Source organism: Egretta garzetta, unplaced genomic scaffold (assembly GCF_000687185.1).
Source record: "Egretta garzetta isolate BGI_Z169 unplaced genomic scaffold, ASM68718v1 scaffold117, whole genome shotgun sequence".
Classification (NCBI taxonomy): domain Eukaryota; kingdom Metazoa; phylum Chordata; class Aves; order Pelecaniformes; family Ardeidae; genus Egretta; species Egretta garzetta.
In genome coordinates, this window is record NW_009260479.1 from 434,052 (window position 1) to 460,569 (window position 26,518).

The 26,518-nt window shown below is 39.0% G+C and overlaps 1 protein-coding gene across 1 annotated transcript in view; it reads right to left on the reverse strand.

The window, feature by feature from the left end:
• ADCYAP1R1 (ADCYAP receptor type I) overlaps positions 1-26,518 on the reverse strand; it is a 93,135-nt gene continuing 66,617 nt past the window's right edge. The window contains exons 12-17 of the mRNA XM_035899639.1: positions 26,081-26,172; positions 15,098-15,151; positions 12,193-12,276; positions 6,225-6,354; positions 5,967-6,008; positions 1-210 (exon numbers count right to left, since the gene is read on the reverse strand). Coding sequence (XP_035755532.1) covers positions 1-210; positions 5,967-6,008; positions 6,225-6,354; positions 12,193-12,276; positions 15,098-15,151; positions 26,081-26,172 — 612 coding nt within the window. The remainder of the gene's footprint in view (positions 211-5,966; positions 6,009-6,224; positions 6,355-12,192; positions 12,277-15,097; positions 15,152-26,080; positions 26,173-26,518) is intronic.

Genomic DNA, 26,518 nt, shown 5'->3' on the forward strand with positions numbered 1-26,518 from the left:
TTAGCTGCTCATGTCGCTAGGTTCTCTGCATTTATGCTGGACATCCGAATCTGAGAGCTGCTCTTGCTCAGAATGGAGAGTTGTGTCCCCCCGTTCACTCCGCTGCTCGCTAGAGAAGGATGACGATGTTTGAAATCCACAGCAAAATACCGGTTGACTTTCCAGCTCCTCCATTTTCTCTTTATTTCTGATTGCACCTTTAGGGAGAAACTTCAAAAGGTCATTTTTTATGTACTTAGCCGCTCGAGGACATGCTGACAAATTATCAAGTTTAGAAAAAAACCCCACAATTTGACAGAACTATTTTTAAGACTATTATTAAACTCCTCGCTTCAGCAAAATCTGAAGTAACTTCTCCATGTCTGAAAGAGGTCCAGGCCTGCAGTCGGAATAACAGCCTGGGTTCTGTGTCTCTGACTTCAGATAATTTAGGATCAGCCCAGAGATGCATAGAAGACCTGTTCAACACTAACTCCAACACGGTTCTTTAGCTAGCTTCTTGGAAAAAAATATCTTGTTTTCATCAATGGCCAGTACCAAATACATAGCAGGGAATCAAAGAAACCAGCAACAAAAAGGTGCTAGACAGTAATGAGATAACCTGTCCACAAAGGCAGCTTGTCTCTCACCTGCCATTAATGGATGCACGTCTACTGAAAACTTTGCCTCCTGCTTTCAGATCACCTCTAAGCAGATGACAGCTCTTGGTTTCATATACATCTATGACAGCCTCCTTTCCCTTGAGCTTTTTTTGATGGGCACCCACAGTAAATCACCAACAGTAAAACAGTCCATGGTCAGAAGTCCAATTAGAAAGTGAGCAAATAATTCAAAGCTTTTCTACATCACCAAATTCCTGGCAATCTTGCTAGGTGTGCATGTGTGTACATATACACATAAGATAGTAAGGATTTAATACAAGACCATACTAGCTCAGACAAACATTTACTCAGTCTGTTACCCATTCTGATCAGTAGCCTGTAGCATATTTCTGAATGAAATAGCATAAGAACAAGGAAATATGCAGAGATATTTTCTCAATATATTTTTCCAGTCTCCAATGAGCTGCTGTGTCAAAGGTGTACGTGTCTTTAACAGTCATTGCTAGATTTTCCTAGACTAGTATAACTGTCAAAATGGATCAGCATGTGACAAAATGCTAAACAAGTGGTTCAACTGTATGGACACTAACTACAGGGAGGAAAAGTCCAACTGGAAAACTTACATTCTCCTTCTAGTACCTCTAAATTTCTGGTTTGGTTAGAGCATAGATAGATATAGATTAGATAGAGTATGGGGTATATAACCTCTGTAAAAAGAAAATAGTGTTTGCATCTGTAAGCCCTTTCTTATACTAAGTAATTTAGTGGAAGAACAAGTCATTCTCTAATGCCTTGAGAGGTAAAATGGTTTTAATTAATCTGGTTGTGTTAGTCTGGCAAAGAACAGCCCTCGCCCCTCCAAGGGGTTACAGGAAATCTGACACACTTAGTGCTTATCTCTATATGAGTTTTAGACAAGACCATTTGGCTATTCCTTTAGCACTCACGCAAGGTAATGAAACAACAGTTGCAGGTGGGAGAGGTGGATATCCAGTAATGCCAGCTAGTGAAGTATCAATGCAGCCACTAACTCCAGGAAGGCATGATCCAGAATTCACCTTCTGAGCTACGTGGGACTGAGCCACGCGTAATGCTTTAACATTTACCTTTGAGTCCTTTAACAGTCACCTTGACTAAGCCCATAAGCAAAGATGACCTATAAGATTGTTTAATGAACTTGAAGAGATTTGTTATGGTGATCGGAGAAGGATGAAGGAGTTAGAGACCTTTTGTACTAGAGACCAGCTATTGCATGGTGTATGTGAACAAGCATAGAACATATACTGCACTAAAACTGGTAGAAATAAATGGTCTCAGCCTCCTTGAAAAGAACAAAAGAAGGTGATTTTAGAAGAAGTCTTCTCCTGCTGGACTGCACAATAGATGTATATCAGTGGAGGAAAGAATGGATGAACTCTACATATTCCTCTTAAGGCAGCCTTGAGGAGGGAGTCTTTTTCCATTAATTCAGAAAAAAATTATCTCAGGTTTTCAGTGTGACAAAGAAAGGCAGGGGAATTTCAATTTTCAGATCACAATGGGTGAATCAGAAAAGAAGCAATCATGGGAAGCTGACACTAGAAGCAGCAGCAGTTGCTGAGAGGAGAGTGAGGTTTACGAGGTACCCTGGGGGTGTCTGAGGGGGCTTCTGGGCATCTGACACCCTTGGGCTGTGTGTGGAAGGACCAACCAGCAGAAATCAGGTCTCATGAGAGGAGTGGGCAAGAGCTGGGTGGTGCCAGCTGTTCCCACAGCCAGATCAAACTGTAGGAAGGTGCATACAACCAGCTCCTTGGGGAGCACCCAACCAGGAGGGCAAACAGGACCAGGACCAGCTTCTGTTAGGAGCAGCATCAGCAACAGGACATGGGATCTGTTGGGTGTAGCATCAGCAACAGGGCATGACATCCATTGGGAGCAACATCAGCAGTTTATGTGACAGCTCGCGCAGGAAGGGCTGTGCACTCTGCCAGTTGTCGAACTGCTGCCTGCTCTGCTCACCTGCAGGCTTAGGCTGTTGCCCTGATGGTCACCTGAGCTAGCTGGTGACTGTGCAAGCCTACCAAACAGCTTGAGGTCTCCCAGGAGTTACAAGGGTTTCTTAGACAGTGCTTTGAGGTTTTTGGAAGCATGGTGGTAGAGACCAGGCAAGAGCTGCGCTTTGCAGCAGACAGGAATCAGCCACCTAGCCAGGCTAACCTGGGAAGAGTGGAGGCAGCCACCGAAACAGAGCTTCCTATCAGGGAAGCAGCTGTCCAGGTAGAGGGATGCACAGACTGTAACCCCACCTTCTGGGTGTAGCAGGGTGGAAGCTCCCCCTGCTCAAGGTGGGCTCTGGTGGAGTCATTCAGGCAGCAAGCGGAGGAGCAGGCTGTGCTGTGTTAGGGAGGGTGAACAAGAAATAGAATATTGTTTGAGACTGCAAGAAGAAATATTAGAGCCCTGTGGTGACTTCCAAGGACTATCAGACAGAGCTGGTAGAGCTTCAACAGAGAACAGACAGCACCTTGGAGAAGGAGGCACCATGGTTTCTGGTCACCCCCTGGGAACAGGTTATCACTTCACTCCCCTCCTTCTTATGTACCACCCAGCAACAGATATTAAGCCTTGTCAGCAGTCAAAACCTATGAGCAATATTCACAGGGAGACACTGTACAAGCAGCACATACTAAAAACTGCAAAAGGAAGTGGTGAGTGCTAGTAGCATGTGGCTCTCTGCTGAGAGGCACTGGGACATCTGTCTGTTGGCCTGATATACAGTCAAGTGAAGTCTACTGGTTGCAATGAGCCAAGATCCAGGATGTCACAGAGAGATTGCCACAACTAGTTAAAAGCACAGACTGCTATCCCCTACTTTTTTTCCATGTGGGCACCAATGACACAGTGAAGCAAAGCCTGGGCAAGATCAAGCAGGACTTCAAAGCCCTGGGGCACAAGTGAAAGGGACAGATGCCCAAGTGATCTTCTCTGTCTTGCCAGTCGGTAATAGGGGTGTGGGCAGAAGTCAATGCATCATGCAGATCTCTACCTGGCTTTGCGGCTGGTGCCATTGCCAGGGTTTTGTTTTCTACAATCATAGGACATTCTTCTATGAATACAGCCTATTGGGGAGAGATGGGATACACCTACCTAGAAGAGGCAGGAGAATCTTCACTAGCAGATTGGCTGACTTAGTGAGTTGTGCTTTAAACTAATGAACTCGAGGGGGAGTGTCCAAAGCTGTGACATCTGCTTTTTCATAAGCAGCAGGTTGGATGGGTTCACCTACAAGAATAGTGAGGAATGCTCCCCCAACCATTTCCAAGGGCAAGAACCCTAAGTCCAGTCACCTCAAGTTTGTATATACCAATGTATGTAGTCTGGGCAGCAAAGAGGAGAAACTAGAGCTCTGTGCCCAGTCAGAGAGTTATGATATTATAGAAAACACAGGAACTTGGTGGGAAAATTCACATGACCAGAAGACCACAATAGAAGGCTACAAACTCTTTTGGGAAGATAGGAGGGAAAAAAGAGGAGGTGGACTTGCACTTTATGTAAAACAGAAATGTTAGATTTACTGTTCACGAACCAAGACAACTTACTTGACAACATAACTACCAATGGTAATCTTGGATATAGTGATCATAACATTGTGCAGTTTAAGGTACTGCTGAGCACAGTGAAGACCAGTAGTAGGACAAAGACTCTGGATTTTAGAAGAGCCAATTTCAGTATGCTCAAAGCCTAGCTCTGAGGGATTCCGTGGGAAGCATCCATGGAGGGCAAAGAAGCTTGTGAGTGCTGGGAAGAAGGCTCAAGAACAACCTCCTGGAAGCACAAGAACAGTCCATCCCCTACAAAGGGAAATGAAGAAGGCAGATCAAGGGACCAGCTGTGTTAACAATGAGCTTTTGCTTAAGAGCAAAATAGAAGCATACCAGCTATGGAAAGGCAGCCAAATACCCATTAGGGACTACAAGTACCTTGCTAGGGCCTGCAGAGTTGCAGTAAGGAAGGCTAAGGCTCAGCTAGAACTGATAATGGCCAAAAAAGTCAAGAACAACAAGAAAGGGTTCTTCAGATGTGTGAGCAGTAAAGCAGAAGCACAGGGAAGACAAAGGCCAATTGCTAAACATCACAGGGAAACTAGTTGCTAATAATGCTGACAAGGCAGAGGTTCTCAATAACTTCTTGGCCTTTTTCTTTACTGGTGAAGCTGGATCCTAGGTCAAAGGTTCAAGTAGCTATGACAACACATGTGCTGACTTACCAGTAATGGAGGAAGGTCTGGTCTATGGCCTCTTGCAGAGCTCAACCCTCATAAATCTATTGGACCAGATGGAATCTACCCCAAGATGTTAAGAAAACTGGCTGACATTGTTTCAAGGCCACCATCTACAATATCTGAAAAGTTAGGGAGATCAGAGAATATCCCTGATGACTGGAAGATGGTATATGTCATACCCATCTACAGGAAGGGCCCAAAAAGGGCTCTGCTCTGCTCTATTCTATTCTATTCTATTCTTTAGAGGTCCCAGGAAACTACAAGCCCATTAGTCTTATTTCAGTCCCTGGGAGAATTATGGAATGAGACCTAGGAACTATCACAAACCAAATGAAGCAGGTGATTGGGAAAAGCCAGAAAGGATTTACCAAAGGCAAATCATACCAGATTAGCCTGATTATCTTCTACAACAAAATAATGTTTTCTGTTGGTATGGGGAGAGCAGTGGATGTTGTTTACTTCAGCAAGGCGTTTGGCACTGTTTCCACAGCCTCTTCCTAGGCAAACTGGCAAGATATAGATTGGGTTGGCAGTCTGCAAGGCCACACTCAGAGGGTGGTGACCAATGTTTTTCAGGCTGGCAGCCTGTCACTAGTAGGGTCCTCCAGGGGTTGGTACTGGGCTTCACACTGTTGAACATCTTCATAAATGATCTGGATGATGGGTTTAAATGCACTCTCACCAAGTTGGCTGATGACACCGATCTGGGTGGTGAGGTGGACATGTCAGAAAGGTGAGAATCTCTCACCTTACAGAGAGAACTGAACAGGCTGGAAGAGTGGGCTAGCAAGAACTGTATAAAGTTTAACAAAGACAAGTGCAAAGTTCTGCACTTGGGATGACATAACCAAAGAGCCCAGTATAGTCCCGACCTCTGCTAGGGAGCATTAATCTGAGCCGTCATCTCTGGCAAGGCCAATGTTTTTGTTTAATAAAGCCAACACACATCCTCTTTTGCTGAGATAATGTGAGACTCAGCCTACAGTATTAGGGAATATGGTAGGTGATGAGTTACAGTGAAGGATTAGAACAGCAGTTACTCCCACAAGGAAATGGGATGGGGATGGTGGGTGGGGGAGGTTAAATATTAAAAGTCTTACCTCCCCATTCAAGAAACAATAGAGAACAGCAACAACAAAACCCTAGGTAAACGGGAGAGAAAAAAAATAATGTCATTCAAATCCCTCAGTAAATCCTAGAAAATAGCTGGATTTAAAACAGACAGACAAACAAAACCAAAATCCTGGTATACAAAACATATACATAAATAAACACACAGTCTGAGAACTGTGCATGCAAAGTGGTTATAATGAATAGAGATTTCTTTTTAACAAAAGCAGAATTCACTGTATAATCACCTGGAAAGATCCCAGTCCCAATTCAAACACTAGTCTCTCCCGCTTACTGACATTTTCAGGAGAAAAAGCAAACACCGTGTAGTGAATTCCAAACAAGGGGATAAGCAGTAGTGTAGAGCGAGCCAGTCTCCTGTTATAATAGAGTGAAAGAACTTTAATGCAGCCTTATAATAAACAACGTGTGCTTTAATTAAAGAAGAAAACACAGAAAATATTTTGTTGCCTCCCTTTTGGGAAATACATACACTGTAAAATTATACAAACAAATATACAACATTCCCATTTGTTCCCAAACAGTGATTTCACACACGCTGTAGTTTGCTCCCACTTCTTCACACTGCTACAGTAATAGCACATTAGTAATGCTTAATACTCTGTCCTGTTATTTTAATTTGCATTATTATAAGCAGGGATTTTTTTCTACCGTGCCAAACACAAGGAAGGTAATCTTGCTAAGGGATTCAGACTGCTACCATAACACAATAATAAACCTCCCACCCAATTCCTTAATCCCAGTAGAGTGTTTAAAATCACTTTTTTGTGCGTGTGTGTGCGAATTTATTTCTGCATAGCAAAAAATTCCAGAACAGCAATACAAATAAAGCTAAAAAATCCCTGTATGTTCTCATACTAATGGCTATTCCTCAAGGCCTTGATTTTTTGGTCTGATTTATACTGTTGGAAACCTAAGTGTAATTTCATAGTGTAACTAATTTCCATTGCATCAGAATAAAGAGGTTTTAGAGAGAAATCAAACTCAGTAGGTATAAACAAAGGGGCTGGAAAGGAATGTATGTATCTGCAAGCACTTAGCAGAATATGGATGGAATTCCCCAAAAGCAGGGTTCCAGCCAAGACTTATGCACCAGTTTTGGTCAGTGTCATTTGCTGATTGAGCAGCAAAAAAGTCCCAAGAGAAAGCAAATGTTGGTCTGAAAATAAGGCGAGTGCTTTATTATAAACAAAGTGGCCTAAAATAACCTCCAGGACATTTTCAAGGGGGAAGAATTATGACTGATTTCTTTCAAGTAAGTTAAAGAAGTAGATATAGGACAAAAGAAGCTAAAAAGCCATAAAGATTTTTGGAAGAGCTGCATACTTTCCCAAATTCAAATGTTCGCTCTGCTTATATCTATATGGCATATTACAGACATGTTAGAATTTGCTGATATATGCTCAACAATATCCCCAAAATGATGCGTTTGTCTTACTGAAAGTGATGACTTAATTAATACACCTCCAAGAATTCCATGAACCTATGCTGTTATATCCAGCACTAAGCTGGAAATGGGACATCCGTTCATTGCTGGTGTCCCTCAGTCATAGTTTGTGCATTAATGGTGATAAATACATCACGACCCTTGCCTTGAGATTATACTAAACACACATGATTCCTTAGTCTGATGCACATCAAATCTCAAATCTTGCTGAAAGATCCCACAAACCAGAGGACACGGTTCTTGTGAATTATCAAGTTAGTCATTGACCAAAAGTTTTTTAACAGGAGAGGAACAACCTTGGAACCGGTTGATGAAGAGAATACAGAGTCTCCAACTTTGGTGATCTCTAGAAAAAGCAAGCAACAGAGGAGTGACCCAGTGTAAAGGACTAAAACACCTTTCAAGGTACCTTCCATTGCTTTTTCTCTATGGACATGTAGTTGGATTAATGAAAAGGAACAGAAACATTGTGGAGAAGATTGTAGAATAATACTATCTCCATAAATAAAAAAGGATGTAGCGAACATAAGAGTCTTGAACTAAACATGGAATAAAAAAAACCCTCAAATGAAGGTAGTAAACTGGACAAAGGAGTATCATCTCTCACAATCTGTTACCCTTTTTATTTAGAATTAATGACAACAACAATAAAAGGATAAATGTTATTTTGATTTAAAAGTCAGACTACAACTGTTTATTAGTATGTTGTATCTCACTGCAGTCATAGGAGATTGATTTGGGGAACAAGGTGGAGGAAGACTTTTTCTATTGTCAGTTTTCTGACATTGATTATAACAGATTAATCATATAATTAGTTTGTCGGATCTTGAAATATAATGTCATCATCAACTTATTTGAGATACTGTCTTCAATATTGTCACTGAAGTCAGGAAGAAAATACATGAAAGTAAACATCTGAAGTTTATAGATAAGATCTATAAAGAGGAAAAGAAGATTTTAATTACAAGAAAAACTCAAGAGATTACTGATGGCTTTATGGATGATGGTGAATTGTGTTTTTTCAAGAGCATTAGGAAGAAATAAGACTTAAAGCAGCACCTGTGAGAGATGTAAGTTTATGCTCAATGATAAAATGAAGATGTTAAAGAATACAGCAAAATTCTCAGGAGTATAACAGCCAAAGATATTAATTCTCTTTTCTTCCCTGAGGACAATAATCACTCAGTTGGGCTTAAACTGTCTGTTTGGATGAGAGATGTTCTCCAGAAGGTCTAATAAAAATGTTGTTTATGTTCCAAAAGGTAGAGGAATGTCTTAAGGTTACTTTATAAAAAAAACAAGTTGTATTTCAGTTTTTGTTGAGGCTGACATTCTATTTTTCAGCTGTTATTTTCCTTAAGAACACTTTAAACATAAGATTTTCTCCAATAGCATGGCTATGAATGTGGCCTTTCCATAAAGTGTTAGTACAAAAAGACAGAGGTAATGGTGTCCTCACTCCTCTACTAAATTATGGAAAAACATCTTTATAGTAAAGAAATAGAAAGTGAAAAGGTTGTCTAACTTTGACCAGTGTCTGCAGGAACCTTCCCTTTATTTTTCCATTGCACATCAACACTTATTAAGGAGGCTGGTCAAGTGTCTAAGGATATTACATAGGATATAACTGGGCATGAACTGGAAATGAAAATGCGTATCACATTGCATTGATTAATAGAATTTCCAGTGATTTCCACTGGATGTTCCGTTGTGTTCCTATTCCACATTTTAGAACAGGTTTCTAGAGAACAAATTAATGCTGTGATCTAAACAAACACAGTGACTGTACATCTGATGAAAAAAAAATATTTTAAGCAACTGTGCAATAGAGAAAAAGGACCAATGGGTTCTAAATGGTCTAAATAGATTCTTCCAGTGTCTGTGAATGGATTGTAACAAAGATATATCTCTGGATTCAGAACCTTCAGATACAACTCTAAGAACTGCTGAGCTGGATTCGTGATTACGTCATTTAGAATGAATGAAGGAGGCCATCAGAAAACATGGGTCCTCTACATCAGGGGATCTGAAGCTCCAGAAGCAATTGTGTAAGGAAATTTGTGGTTGTCATTCTTTTTTCTGTCTCTGAGAGAGGTAAAAACTAGCTTAGAGCATACTCTCCCGTCAGTTCCAGGTATCTCCACTGCACTGAAGATGTGTCTTGTGCCATTTCTGCTGGGACTGTAGCTGCTTCTGCTGGACTAATTGCAAAGTTATGTAGTTCAAAAAAGCCGTTGTAATTTACATATGATTTGACAGGTGACACTGTGTGCTATTAAGGTGAGGATAAAATACAGAATAACTTTTACTCTGGCAAATAGTTTGTTGCCTTGGTCTTAGAGGTTCTTACCACCCAACTTTTTTGAGACAAAATATCACGGACTGTCAAAAGAAGCAAAAGATCTTCAACTCATAGCCTTGGAAGAAAGACTATGTAGTTGTTGTTTTGCTATTTAGACCTGCCTCTTCAAAGTAATTGTTCAGTTTAAATGCTGAGACTTAAGTGATATTAAATTGATCAAATATCAACTTTTGTAGTGAAGACATCAAGGCCTGTGGTGGTCACAAAGAACAACATTCATCTCACCAAGGTTTGGACATACATACTATAGATACCGATATCAAAATTATTAACACAATGTCTCTAGAGCCAATGCAGAGAAAAATGCATTTTTAAGGCATAGTTCTTGCTGACTGTAGATGCTTCTTTAAGAGGAGGTGGCTCCTGTGGTAAACCCCATGGGTACGTACTGAATACATCTATTGACATATATACTGACTAGCATATCTGCAATGATGACATCCATTTTTAGTTAAATTAATTCCACACCTACATTCCCTTTATTATCAGTGAAGAGTAACAAGCACTTATGCACAAGGACAAATCATCTGTCTCTAAGGAAGACCTTATCACATCTTAAGTCTCTCCACTGTCTAGAAATGGAATTTGGAGTTCGTCATATAAATTTCTGCACTTTAGGCTTGTAAAGTTTAGATTAGAGGAGTCCCATCTTTCTGGCTGTAACTCAGTGATGAACATGTACAAAAAATAATCATGACGATATTTCAGATAGAAGGATAAAGAGCAAACCATGAAGATACAGGATGTAATTAGTGATTAAATGCTTAGTATAGCTCATGTTTAATAAACAAAAGTTTAATAAACAAAAGGATACTAAACATGGTTAACACGACTTTCAGGAACCTCAGTAATCTCCCTGTCTTTTCCAAAAGCTCAGTTAGATCAGGAGGATCACTTTCAAAGACCTGAGGTGACACCTAAACACAGTAATTTATTACAGCTTTTCCATTTTCCCATACATAAATCACAACTTCAGACTAAGGACTTGAAAAGCAGTGGAAGCTTACTGAGACTTTCATATTTTAACACAAAAAGTAAGGTTTAATTATGTTTACTAGAAGTGTACAGAGTTTTTCCAGGCTCCTGTTTCGGCTGAACTCATCTTACCATTTACTAGGTAGAGGATTTCAACTCAGAGAGCTGTCAGTCTGCCATCTTTCTGAAACACTGCAATTCCTTAATAGGAAATTAGTTTCTCTGCAAAGGCCCAAGGTGAAGTCTATGCTGGATCAGACTATCGGTTAAGTAGTGAACTTCATATTTCAACCTATCTCCTCCTAAATGTAGGTCCTAGTTTTACCTAACCGTTCTTAGACTTCAAGCTTCTCTCAATGTAGAATATGAACCTGCTGATTGGTCTTCTATTCCCTATTTCTTCTATCTGCGTTTGCACAATGTCTGGCTGTTGACTGAATCTTTTGAGCATCTTCATAGCTCTATTTCTTAAATACTTTGAGGAGATGCAAAATCACAGAGAAAATTTATTTTCATGGTTTAAATGTTTTTTTTTCTAGCTGACAAACATAACAAAATATGCAGCTGTAAGTTACAAAATCTTTTTTCCTTAATGGTGTCAAAGACAACTACTAAGTATTTTTCAGGAAAATGCTGGACTCTTGGATCTGTGTGGCAGGACACCTCTCAGAGAGTTGATTTGCCTTCATGAGACTGCTGTGAAATTCAGGGGAAAGTTTATCAGGAAACATATTGTATAAGAGATTTCTGAAAAGTACGCCTCATCTAAACAAATCCTGTGGGCTTCTTGTACAAGTAAGAGAAGGTGAGGTGGACTATGAGAAAGTGAGCAATTCACATGTCGCTAGACTAAATGGCATTTATTCACTTTTCTAGATGCCTCACACTCCACAGGCAAATCTTTGACAAAGACTGCTGACTAGATACATAATATTTTGATATTAGGTTGACCTTAGCCTTTCCTCTCCCCTGGGTGTATACTAACACAACTTCACTCAGTTCAATGGACATAAGTTGTTTTACACCAGCCAAGGATCTGCTTCACTCAATCCTGCTCTGCTCCCCTTGTTCTAACAAACTTTCAGGTGAAATATTTACTCTCAGTATAACCAGTGCTCTCCTCTTTGCTGTATAATAAAGACTAACTATTAGTAGTTTCTATACAGACACTACCCAAAACGATAAATAGCATCAGTGATAATTACAAAATTAAAAAAACAAAATAATAACCTTTAAATCCTTAATTGTGGTGCATCAGCAAAAGCACAGAACAACAACAAAAAATTCTACATGCAACAAGAACTAAATGAATGCTTGCTCTCTGGTTACTACCCCTCTGCTACTATCCATTCATTTACTTGCAACATGCGTCATACAAACACAGTAATGTCACAGGATTGCGTACACTTACAGGGTAATGGTTGATAGTTCTGACATCTTGCAAGAGTGCTGGTTAGCCCTCTTAGGCTTACAGTAGCATTTCTGAACGCAGCTGCTAAATATGACAAGATTAGCATTTTTTTCAGCATATTGTGAACAGGCCAAGGTAGGTCACTTTCAACACATTTCATGAGACACATCACAAAGATGGAAAGCGGACATGACAGAATGAAATGACAGCACAAACCAGCTGCTTGACTGAAGCAAAAATAAACAAAAAAAAAATTAAAAGGCACTGGCTGTTGCTGGCAATTGTGATGTGTTGATTTACAGACAAACCAAAGGTTGAACAACCTGGAGGCAGGCGGGCAGCATTACGCATCCAAAATACACATGACCTTTGCAGTCTGGTATTGTACAGAAGGTAACAGAACAATATACTAAATGAAAGTTGACTGCACGCTTGCGGAGAACAATTAAATAGTAACACGAACTTGTAGGATGGAGATTAAGATGAGGTTGGATCAGATGGTCCTCATTTTCATGTGTAAGTACGGTAGTGTGGATCCCCTCTTTTAGTGATGAGTAAGGACACTAAAGCACTTTTTTTCCCAGCTTCCTTGATGCATGGGGAGGGGAGAGCAGTATGGAAACTGCATGTCTGACTGGTAATTCAGAGGTACCACTTATTTTTTGTCACACATACTAAGACAGGTGGGGTCATAAAAACAGCAGGCACATATACTAAGGACCAGGACCATGATCTCTACATGTTGTATTCTAGAAAGAGCTGCTATGGAGAATGGGATGTTTACATTTACAACTAGCTAGAGAGATGCTAATTCAAATCAGCTGCCAGGAAAAGTAATCTCAAACAGCATGGGAAGGCATTTTGAGGGATTAGGGGGATAGAGACTTTGTATCTGTCATGGTAGGCTGAAAAATGTAAAGATTGACATGCTTAATTTCTTGTTGACTTTCGAAGGGAGATTTTTTGTTTTGTCTTAGTTTCAACACATGGTTGTTTTGGTGGGATTCACCTCAGGGAAGGTTGGATATTTACAGTATAGAAGTCTAAATAAACTGGATATCCTTGGTCCCTTGAGAACAGAGAAAGTAAGTAGCCATGAGAGAAATACGCACTGATTGGTTGGGGTCTATCTGACCTATTTTAGATGTCCAATTTAGGATGGGATGAACAGCACACCAAACACCGCTGGCTACCCTGACTAAATCTCCATTGACTGTAAGGGATAATATGATGATTTTTTTAAAGCAATTGCCTACAAGGCAAACGTAACATTATTTGAACAAATCAAACGCTGTTTCTGTTGCGCTGCTAATATCTATGATTTGTGTCCGTTTAGCCGTAGATGGAAGATGCAGTTTATAAGCTGAACAGTAAAATAGAATAAACTGAAAACAAGTTAAATTTCTCCCCACCGTTAACTCCTTTAAGCCAATCCCATTTACTAGAGTTTTGTTTTGGTTTGTTTCCTTTTGGGTAATCAAAACCTGAGAGCTGTGTCATTATTAAAGATTATAGCAGAAGAGCTGGAAAGAATACAGTATCGTGGCATGTACACATCCAGCAAATAGGAATAGTAAACATGTTTCAACCTGCAAAATCAATCTCATTTCTTGGATGATGCTCAGAAAGTAAATGTGAAAATGATTGTTCCTTTTACAGTATCACTTTTGTGATAAAATTTTGCACCGCCTCTGTTCTTCACAAGGCTGTGTTGTGCATTAATTGCCAGCTAAGACTGATCAAAAACAAAGAGGAAATTTTTAGAGATAGTTCTTTTTTACTATGGCTGAGACTTTCAGAAGTGACTATGGGGTTTGAGTGTCTCATTTTTTGATCACCTGATCTGAAACACTGATCAGTTTTTACCACAAGAGGGCTGCTCAGTGTGTGTTGAAAAGCAATGCTTATGAAGGTATTTTAAGGTACATAACCTGAAAAAGAAACATCTAAAAATCAATAATCACTTTGAAAACTCTTAGTCATGGGGTGTTGTAAGGGATTGTATTCTTTCATGGCATGCTTAACGTTGCCATGGTAATCTGGAAAAAAAACAAACCACCCATGTTTCCTTTACTGCTTATGCCTTGTTTTATTTGGCAGGGATTGATTTTCATTATAGGTTTTTCGACTGAGTAGAAATAACATGACAGGGCTTTATATTAGCTAGAATTATCAAAAAGGACAGACTTGATGTTGAAAACAGTATCTAAGAATTAACTACTGTTCCTCACCCAATGAGGGGACACTTACCCTTGGGCTTGTGATGGAAAACTTTGCTAGCATTTCTTAGGAAAACATTAATATTTTAGTGCTGTTAGTATTTTTTTCTGTCATCCTATCTAATTTAGGTAGAATCATCTCTCTGATGTTAGATATAATAAAGTGAACCCAACATCTCTAGCGTACAGAATTGATAGTTTTCTTCCCTTTAAAAAAACCCAACCCTTTATTTATTCATTTATTTATTTTCAAAATAGAAATGTTGGTGGAAGGAAAGGGAGAGAGAAGAGACAGAGGAGGCAGGAACCAGAAAGAAATGGGAAGGAGGAAAACATAACTAAATAGGAGAAAATTAATATAAATGGATTATGGTTATCAAAACATTACATTAATTAGGGGAGGATCCTCAGATCTCTGTAGGCACACACAGAATGGAATTGGTCACATCTAACTATACGTATCTAAGACAAATTTAAGCTGAACTATCACCTTTAACTCAATCATGGAAAGAAACAGGCACTTCCAGAGGCTGAGCTGACCTGTGTAACAGAGGCGTCTAAGACATATGGGATGCACTGTCTTACGGAGGTGCCCTGGTCTCTCAGTTTGACCATAGACGATGACTAGACTGCTTAGTTTAAATACGAGACTTTAGACAGCTAAAGGCAAACAAGCTGAGTCTCACCGCATGTGTCCTGTGCATGGACTGCAGCTGCATCTGGGAGGAAGAGGGAGGGTGCTAGGGTGGAAGGGGAAAGAAAAAGTTAAACATTCCCAGGATTAAATGAGTGATGTATGATGTGGCTGAAGACCATCTTGTCAGACCGAACACCTTGATGTCTGGCAAGTTGATGCAAATGAGAGAGTACACAAATTTGAGGCAAAGGTAGTTACAATTCAGTTCTAAAGACTTTTTACGTTTCTCAGAGGTTCTTAACAGGAGTAAAATGAGCATGCTGATTCAGGGGAATGATGTTATGCTCTATTACCAAGGAAATGTAGATCCATAACGAAAAAGATCACGGTTCTGGGTTTATGTCACTGATAACACACAGGGAATGACAGAGTTTGAGGGTTGTCTCTAAATATGCTAAAGGGGAATCCTTTGGGAAACACAATAAGGGTAGAATTTGATTCATGCAAATTAAAACTGTGCCTCGTTAAGAATCTTTGTGCACCCTGCTCAAGTAATTCTATGTAACCTCACTACAAATAAGATTGGCAACCATGTAGTAGTAGGAGAAGGAATGTAAAAACAAATCAATGAAATAAAGTACTGAAAATACAGTAAAAACTTAACCAAAGTGAAAGTAGAAAGATTGTATGGGAAAGAGAGAAAAAAATTGAAAAATTGAGCCATACCATCTATTATTTATGCTCCATACCTACTTACCTATAGCTGATACTGATAAATTGGGGGATTTCTTTTCGTACAACCATTGTTGTGCTTTTCATAAAGAAAAGCAACTCTGTTTCTCTACTCCTCAACTGAAAACAAGTCCAAAAGTCTTAGTCTAGTCGCCTTTTTTCAATGTCTTTGTCTTGTTACCTATAGCTCTACTTTTTACTGCTAACACCACCAAACCAAAACCACTTTCCCCTGGCCTCTCTAAGGGGTCTGAGATATTCCAGGATCACCTCCTGGAACCCAGGAATAATCTTAAAACAAGTTGGAAATAAAAGAGAAAGTATGACATCTCCTTTACAGTCCTTGTCCAAAACACATTAAAATAATTAAAATCAATTGACTGTAATGGGTGGTAGTAGTTTTCTTTCATCTGACTTTTGGTCTCTACTTTTTAGGGCTCTTGTACTGGTTTAACATGTGAGAGGTCAGCTTTGTTTCTCTTCCCTATTTTGAGTAGATGTGTCTTACACAGCTCATTGGATTCCTTATTTTTCAGTGATTTAGAGGAACATGAAGAAGATTTGCATTTTTTGTGACTATGTACTTGTAAAGTCAATTAACTTAAAGCTAAAAAGTAGGACATACATAGGAAACCTCACAAGGGTCTTCTACAGATTTCAAAGCTCCCAAACTATAGAGAACATTCAATGTCTTCTACATGTCTTACCTGGGTGTACTTTTAATTCCACCAAAGTTAGATTTCATCTACTCTAACAGAAAACTAGCATGAGAATTACAACAATAATTTGACATGGAAACAGTATGCCTGTGAGGAAACCACTACCACCTCTCCAGAGGCTGAAGCTGGATTACTGCTTGCAAACTATAGCTGAGGCTTAAAATGAATGTTTAACAAATGTGAATTCAAACTGAAACTTTTTATCCAGTAAATCTGACCTTTGTGCAGAACTGAGGCTGGAAGATGCAACAGAATGGTTAAAGAGAGTTAAAAATCATCTCTACACTGTTCATTCTTGGCTTTGCTAAATTCTGTAGGGTGGATGTCCAAGGATGGAGAAAGCCATCAGAGATAAAGAGATAAATCTTAATATTTAGCTGTGCTCTAGAGAGGAAAGTCGGTAGTAGAGAGCAGAATATTACCATCAAACCCAGTCTTTAAATGAACTGTAGCTTCAAGGTTACATGTCTTGATCCTTCCTTTGTGTTAACTCTGGAGATGCTATTTTAAGAAGCTAGGTTATTCTCACTGACTCCAGAGCATAGACTAATGTCATGCATTATGGAATAATTCTGATGGAGGTGCAGTAACATAACTGTAGTGTAGAAGACAGTAGCATGTTTAGTGGGAAAAATGTACCACACCAAATGAGATTCCTAAATGGTTTTGAATATAGGTTTACTGTTTGAAATGAAGAATATGTATGTCCAAATCCAGACATAAAATATCCAAGAATGTGATTAACTCATAGTCCTTAAAACAAACAGATGAGCAAAACTCACAGAGTATTTATTGTCACTATCTCCAATGAGAAGTGGATTTTCAAGCCTTATAGACAGGTCTCAGTCCTGCCAGCTGGCAGACTTCACTGTCGGTATAGCTACACTGAGTTTATATAATTTGCAGCTCTGAAGCATCAGCTACGTTGTTTTGCCTCAACTGCCTCACATGCCCTGCAGACAACAATCCAAGTTTCAACCCATCTCTAAAACGCTCCTTAATGAAAAGAGAGAATGCTGCCTTTGTTGAAAAGACCTGGGTTTGCAGACATTTAATCAGCTGAACAACTCCAGTGTTTTCATTGTAAATATATAAGAGGAATTACAGTTTGGAAATTGTATAGGTGCACAGTAAATGAGGTATTAAGACTATGGTATGAACCATATGCACAACTTCGGACTGGTCTACCTTGTTTTAAACCACCTTCACGGAGACTTATTTCAATACTAAGCCATTGTAACTTGGTGGCCTTTGAGTGCATACTTGTAGTCTCCAAGGCAGGAAGAATTTGTTCCTGGGCACTTAGCCAGTTACCCGGTTTGCACCACACAGTTCCTTTTATGCACAGTGTTGGTTACAAGAGCCTCATGAGAAGTTCACCCTTCCAGATCAAAAAGCCTTCTGCACTCTGACAACACCATCTCTCTTGTCTCTTCCATACCTCAAGCTCTAAGGGCTATGTACTTGCTTGGAGTATATCCTAATAATTCTTCAAATGTAAAACTGAAACCACTGGATGTGAAGCATGTTAGTTGCTGAAGTTAGACACAAGAAATCAATGGCAAGGAGAAGCAGAGACGCTGAGGGGAAATTAAATTCCTTTTGTTCTCATATGGTAGAGGCAAAAATGTGAATGGTAGCAAAAAGTAAATGGAAGACCATGGATGTTGGTGTGCATCAAGCTTTTATGTAAGTTGAAAGCACGTTCAAGATAAGAGATGTCAGAATTATTCCCCATTTTCTGCAGTCTCGCAACAACTGCTGCATGACCAGTTGCTTCAGCTCCATGTTTATCTTTACACTAAGTAACCTGTTCAAAGAAACAAAGATGCAAACTGATTTGGGGACAAATAAAATTCCAGATCTGTCCCTTTCAGCCTAACAATGCATTCAAAACAACAAACATAGCTATGAGTAATTGGAAGGGAAAGGGAAAGCAGCCAGAATGGTCTAATTCGGATGCTCCCCAGTTAACTCTCAATTTGAGGTTTCTGAAAAATCATCTGAATCTCCAAAACCATTATCTTTCCCAGTAAGTAAGCTACCTTGGTAAAGGATACAACACTGCACCCAAATCCATGGGTAATTCATAAAGATGCATGGCCTTAGGCACTGGACATTCCCTATCCTGCTGATATCCATGACAACTGAAGTTTATCAATACAGATCAAAATTAGGCTATTCATTTTGATGAAGTGCAGTGGCTTTAGAAACACTTTTGAGGTCTGCACCCTATTTTTTTTAGGAATGCTACCTTATTTTTGCTAATCAGTGAACTTGAATGTGTGGCAAAAGTTCTAATATTACATAGGATTTAGTTAAGTGCAGTCCGTTTCACATTAAAGTAAGAAGCTTTATATTGTGCACATTGCTAAAGTATTTGTGGTCTTTTAAAAAGCAATGCTGGAAAAATTTTAGATTATATATAGCATTTCAGACAGTACATATGTAGGCAAAGACCTATATTTACTCAGGTACGCAAGCACAGGCGCAAACACTTATATATAAATCATGCTGGCTTGAGCCTTCAGATGTTACAAGTGCTGTTCCATACCAGTTATGGCAATCAAGCCATGATGTTTTAGGTACTGGTCTTGAAAGACATTTAGGGCTGAAATATCTAGATATATGCTACTAACATTTCAGTGGGAATTCATAAGACACTATTTGGCCTCTTTTGTGCCTAAACCTCCTCAGAAACAGGGCTGTTAGGGTTAATCCAACCCTTGATAGAGCTGTTGAGAGTGCATCAAGTTTGCATTACTGTTTCTCCTTAAAAAAAAAAAAAAAAAAAAAAAAAGAAGGAACATTCTATAAAGAGTACCACACTGTTGAATACAACATGGCATTTTTTTCTCCCTCACTAACATGCACAACTCTGTGACCTTTCTAGAGAAGGACCATCTATTAGTGGCCTCTTCTTTTAATGCAAACAGGCTCTTTTCCAGTTTGTGGCTTCCTCTTGTAACAGATGAGGAAAAAAAGGCTGTGCTTTGCTCATTTAGGGGACAGTCTCATTCTCTAAGGCTGCCACAGGGCATGGAGTCAAGTGGCAATTTTAAGTCACCATTACAGAATTGTTAAGCATGAAACAGGCAGATTTCAAAAAAGTCAGCTAGTTCATCAACCACATAAATCAGTGTTGTATCCTTTCCTCTGTCTGTATATCCATTAAAACCAATAAAATTGCCTATAAGAATACCTTACAGCAATGTGCACAAATAGTGCTTAAAGACAGTCATCCTATTTTTCATTACTACTTCAAAATAGAAAATAACGGGAGGCAGCCTCCATCATACAGACATCACCAAGTCACAATGGACTTGCACTCTAACCACCTTCTAAGGCTTTCCAAATCACAGAAGCAGAGTGCTTTTTAACATTGCATTCATCACGGATGGTCTTGTAACCACAAGCAACAAGTTTTGTGATCAATGATGTCAAAACCAGAGCCTGTCAAAGCTCCAGTCAAATGCTTGTATGTCATTGGAAATCAAGGGAATTTCCTTCAAAAATATTGATTTGCATTTCTGGAATATCCCTCTGGCAAATGGCTCATGAAATAACAAAACCGCTTTCAAGGTGGACATAGTTTTAGGTCTCGTCCCATCATCACTGTAAGAATGTAAGAGATGCGTCTCGGATGAAAGGACAGCATTTAGGTTAGGAAGCTAAATTGGACAACCAAAGATGTATGTTCATGTTCCTCTACCTGTCACCGGCACTGGGGAGGGGGGGATTTTGAGTAGCCCCCTTTGTGCATCATACCCTTAGCTGTTCAACAGGCATAACAGCTTACAGGAACAGTATAAACACACTAAATATTCTGTGCTGTTTAATTTTACAGAAGTTGAGACCACAGCAAATCTATAGATAGATAATCAAAGCAGAATAGCATTTTCAGTTATGTTATCTGACAATAAATGAATCCCTGTGTAATTATATTCTTGCTAATTATGGTACACAACCTACATGAACTTACATTCCTAAGGCGTACACTCACTTTTTTTCCAATCCCTACCTGAAAAGATTTGGTACAGATTAACACCTCCCCCCCAAAAAAAATCCAGAATGGAAACCAAAAAACCCTCAAACTAACACCCAAAAGTAATAATTTGTCTTGGGAAATGTAAATGGAAAGCATAGTGCTTGTGAATGTGAATATTTTCTCTAGAGCATTAAATAAATCTGTCAAGAATGAGTGTCAATCAAAGTAGCAAACATCTCTCCTGGCATTTCTTAGAAATGAGAACTTGGTCCTCGCTGATCATGCACTGACACCAAATGATCATCGTCTCTTTTCCAGTGTATTTTCTTGTGATAGAAAAGGATTAGCCGAGGGACACAAGTTCCTTTCATTGCTGGGTTAGTGGGCATTTCAGCACTCAGCTGATAGTACCTGGGGTCAAGAAACTAAAGTACCATGCTAAAGAATACACTGTACATCAAACATCTGCCATTTTCTTGTCAAAAAGGAGACTTTTGGCATGAAGACCCTGTCAATAATTATTAATGCTGGCAGTCTGAGCACTTGCAGCAAGACAAAGCGGTAGCAGAATGAATCATTGAGTGCCCAGTGACTTTGTAGGTGAACTGTAGAGGAGTGTTGTTTACCAAAACATTTGTGTTACAACATTGCTTCTCCTGCCCTAACCCTCTAGGTTGCACCGTATGTAAAATCATACCTACCTATGATATATGCCATGTTTCTCCTTTCTTTCCAGCAAGATGCTGATTGGAGGAATGACGTAGACCTGAATTAGCTAGGTATATGTGGGGTTTATTTTCTTTTCATTGAGTTTTCAACATGTGATACCAAATTATGAAGAATCTGTTAAAGCAAAAGCAGAAACAAGCTTCCCCCTCCCAAATCAACTACTCATGGTAAACTGGAAATAAAAAAAAAAAATAAAAAAGAAGCTTTGTCAATTAAATGTGTTTGATCCTTAAAAATGAATGAATAAGCAAAGACTTGATGGAAATATGTGGGCCTTTTTAATTGTAAAGGTTATTTCAGCATGCATCTACATCATGCATACCTACTTAATTGCTGTAGTGGTTTATGGTAGTGATGCTGCTAGATGAACTGTCTATAATGACTCTTTCAGCAATGCAACAATGCTCATGAAAATAATAGCGTGGATTTAAGCTTTGTGTAGGCATTTCTATGGGAATGTGGCTTTTTTGGGGGGGTGAAAATACTCTCTACAACAACTGAACCAAACCCAGGATGCCTGAAAGCAGATTCTGACATACCATGTTACACACTACTGGCTGGATTTCTCGTGGGAAGAAGAGTGAAGCCTTGCCAGACCAATTTATTATCTGTTTCTTAAAATTACAGACAACAGGCTTGATGTATGAAAATCTATGCAAATAATGTGGGCCTGATCTGATGCACTGTGTGCTGAGCCAGCCATGATAGGGTTGTGAACATGTGTTTCTAGTTCCCAGAACTGTGAGCGTACATTGGATTCATGGACTTCTAATGTGGTGCTACTTGGCTTTCAGCATATGGTGTAACCGTGTCCCTAATCTACTACTTCTTCAAAATATTTACAAACTGTGCAATTGGAGATTGCTAAAAATCAGGCAGTGCTTTCTGGTTTGGAGCATGTTAAGTAAAATCTGACTGGATTGAATATACAGGTACAAATACAAGACATTGTCATTTCTACTATAGGGTTAAGTATGTCGCATCCATGACCATGGCACATTACAACTGTTTATGCAATTCATTCACCAGATGGGGCAAGAAACCTGTCCGAACTATGCAGATAGTTGTCTTAATTACACTAGGAGTACAATCGACAGCTTCCCCAGCACACGAGGATCGCAGGACTTCTCACTTAGATAAAAATCTACTGTATTTGTATCACTGGACTTGCTATGGTCTGATGCTTAATTTGGTGAAATTATTCAGGACTGACACAAGATTAACTGAAACCAGAATATGGTTCAAGAAAAAAGGTTATGTCTTTTTTCAGCCTGGAGAAGAGAAGGCTGCGGGGAGACCTGATTGCGGCCTTTCAATACCTAAAGGGGGCCTATAGGAAAGATGGGGAACGTCTTTTTAGTAGGGCCAGCTGTGACAGGACAAGGGGTAATGGTTTTAAACTAAACCAGGGTAGGTTTAGACTGGATATAAGGAAGAAATTCTTTACAATGAGGGTGGTGAAACACTGGAACAGGTTGCCCAGAGAGGTGGTGGAGGCCCCATCCCTGGAAACATTCAAGGCCAGGTTGGATGGGGCTCTGAGCAGCCTGATCTAGTTAGCGGTGTCCCTGCTCCTGCGGGGGGGTTGGACTAGATGACGTCTAGGGGTCCCTTCCAACCCAAAACATTCTATGATTCTATGATTTTATGCCTTTGGCAGTTCACTCTTAACACTAAAAAGTAAATAATGATTATGATGACTGCTGGGAGGAAGTATGAAAGCTGCTTAAGGTTCTCAGAATTAAAATTAAAAAAATCATAAAATTAAAATGAACATTAAAAAGGGTGGCTTCTATTTCCTTTTTAATTCCTACGACAGCTGCTTAAATATTTTTGATGAATCTAGCCCCCAGCCATTTCAGTCGTAAGGAGTTTCACTCTAAAACATCGGTAAAGGAAGGCAGGATTTGTTCTTTGAATCCGATGTGTTTTGAGCCATTCAGTCTGAAATGGGACCAGCAGCATGCAGGCAGCTCTGAGGGGGAATTAAATGTGTGAAGAAAGATCGATTAGGCATGAGACTGGTAATGAATGACTGAACATATAAGCTGATAAAATGGAAGTTTACAATCACTAAAGCATTTGACTACTGCAGAAAATTTTTAGGAATTAGCTACATGTTTCCAAGTTAATGTCAGCCTAAAGGCAAAGACTGTTGCATATAATGATCATCAGAAAGGTTATTTAGAGAGAAAGTCTGTTTTTTCATGGGGATAAAGCACTCATTATTGTGCTGCAAATTCTACAAATTATTGTTTGGGGTTTTTTTTAAAGCAAGTCTTATAATTTCTAATGGCTACACTGTATTAATTAAGCATTAGTTCCCCAGTAGTGCACTCTTCTGTTGTGTTCCTGTCATAGCTCGCAGCTAACTTCAGTAGTGGGAATTTCTAATAAGAAGTACACACTGGTAACTATATCTAATTAATCTTTGAATTTAAGCACATCTCCAAGGCTTTTGAAACCAAATACAGGATAAAGTGATTTGCAGAACCATGACCATGACACCTATAAAATAGAACTGGAGGTAGATTTTCCTAACAAAAAAAAATCATTAAAAAGGCCTGAACATAAACATATACCATACATAAAAGAAGAAAATAATTCCTACCCAAAATCAATAACCAAATTTTATCAGGGTCTTTTATTTTCTTTTTTGATGAGGGAAGTCATAGCTAAAAGGTTATTCCAAAGAGTGGAAGATTGATACCAGAGTAAATCTCAATCACTACTGCAGATATCTTGTGCTATTCCCTTTAGAAACAGGCTGAACATCCTTCCTTTACCATAACTGACCTGTCTCATGTACTAAAGGCAAAGTACTTGAATATGTTGTGGAATAAAGACCTGGATGGAGAATTTGGTCAGATGGGATGACATTTAATAGTTTGAAACAGCAAAATAGGACATGGAAAATGCGTAATATGGACCATATTCTAAATGCCACAGAGATTTCAATATGGTGACATAGCCATATGATGATCTATCTTTTCTCTTTGTTATAACAGCTCTCTTTTTACAGGATATGTGTGCACAAATATTGAGTATGCCTGGTGTATATCTGCATAGACTTATAATTTAATTCCTTTTTATCATTTCTGTGTGACTTTTCTGTTGTCTAATCTGTTTGGATAAACAACACTCCACTTCATAACACATATATAAATGCAAGTTCAGTTTATACACACCCATTTATAAAGTTGCAAAAAAATATGAAAAAAATAATGGCAGCGAATGAAACAGAAAATATGATGTTTTCTCTTGGATTTGGTGGCTAACTATACACATAGGAAAAACATCAGTAAAACCCAGTCACCATATTGATCAAAGATGACGAGGATGTTTTATAGTCTAGTTAAATCACTGGAGTCTATGGCATGCTTTGCTTCATATGCGAGAGATGTGCAGCAGCCACCAGACATGCACTTAGCAGGTTGTAATCAGAACTAGCTCTGCACAACTCGGGTGCTAATTACAATCTAAGATTCAGTGGGCGACTTCCCAGCAGCACATACATAGGAAGTCTTCATGCAAGCCCTAGGCAAACCATGCATACAGTTAACCTATTCACTAGACTTTCTCCTGTGTTTTAATTCTGAGAAATAGCCACCTACAGAATGAATTTAAAACCTCCTTTTTTTTTTTCCTGTGGAAACACAGTTTAGAGCAAACTTCAAGGGCAGTGCTTTCAGTAAGTGGATGACTGACTACTGAGATGAAAAAGTGAGGTAAAATATTATCATTTTGTGTAAATGCAAACAATACAATAGGAAAGGAGGGAAGAAAAATAGGCAGCTGGAGGACATATTTTTCCCTGAAAACTGTCCTTTAGATGGATGTCATCATTATACTATGAGTGTGGCTACTTAGGGTGAAACAGAGGACTGGATAATTTTTTTAAAAAGTACTACAAAATAAGGGCCTCCTACTTCACCCTGGCATCTTTTATTTTTATTTAAGGTTTGCATGAGTTCCCTTTTTTCACCAGGAATCCAGTGCTAAAGCAAATAGTCTTACCTGTGTTTATGAGTGCTAGAAAGCACTAGAGCTCACAAAAAATTGCAAAGCAAATGCGCACCATGTTTAGGCTGAAAAGCCAAGAAAACACGGAATGTGCTGCCACATATCCTAGTTATTCAAAATTATTATATATTTGATATTTTACATGGAGAATGACTGCATGCACTCAAAATGGGAATGACGCCCATCTCAAATGGCCAATCTCTGTCCTCTAATGAGGTAGAAACTAAAGAAAAAAAAGGATGTTGGCTTTTAAAAAATGTAAACCACAAAGAAAGTTTTAAAACGTCTAAAGGAAAATTTTAGGATTTGTTATGCACTTTTAGGAAATTCTAGCTGTGTGGGGGAATTGCTTAAGTTGAATGCATTCAAGGTTACAGAAACATGAACATAAGCAACTTGAGGAGGTCTTCCTAAATTAGAATTCAGAGTAAGGTTAATGAAATCTTCTCTCCAAATCTCATTGCTTTCCATGAACTTTGGACCATGTCCCTGGAACCTATGAAGCACAGCAGACTGTCCTACAGTATAATAATATTTGTGCCCGGTCAGTATATTAATTTCCAGGTAACTGACCTGTAAAGAAATTTTGATTTTTTTAATCTTGTATTTATGCTTTTTTTTTTTCTTAGGCCTTTTAAAGAAAGGTGAAAGCTGGCACTAAAATGCACTTTAGTGGCTTTTGGATTAAAAAAAATAGTCAAAACCAACCAAATAAATTTAATAGATCCTTTGACTCTTTTTGAAAATCAAATTACTTCAGCTGAGGCGTCTTTTTGACTTTGTCTTTTTTCCTATGTGTATATTAGAAATCTAGATTGATTACTGCTTTGTTTGTACTTACAAGTAGATGCTGGATTCATTGCCCCCGATATCAGGTGACTGGAGTTTCTGCACAAGTATCACAATTATGCCAATAAAAAGCACAAAGTTTATCTAGGGGGAAAAAGAAAGGAAAAAAATGATAACAATGATATATTTTTTCAAGTATGAGAATGAGATATTCCCAGTGACTCGCTGGCTCCATTGCCTTATTCTCACCAAACTGCAGTCTAGAAGTTTTATAGGGTCAGGAGGAACGAGGTAAGTTTACAAGCATCTTATCACCTCTTTTCCAGGAAAAAACATCCTCCTTGCAGCAGCTAAAGTAAGGCAGAATTGCTTCAGTCCCAAGCACCAGATAAGACAAACATAAGCAAAAATGTTTCAACATTTTTCATTATCAACCAGTGCAAGCAAAAAAAGAAAGGTCCCTGCACATCAAAACCACATAGCAAAGATC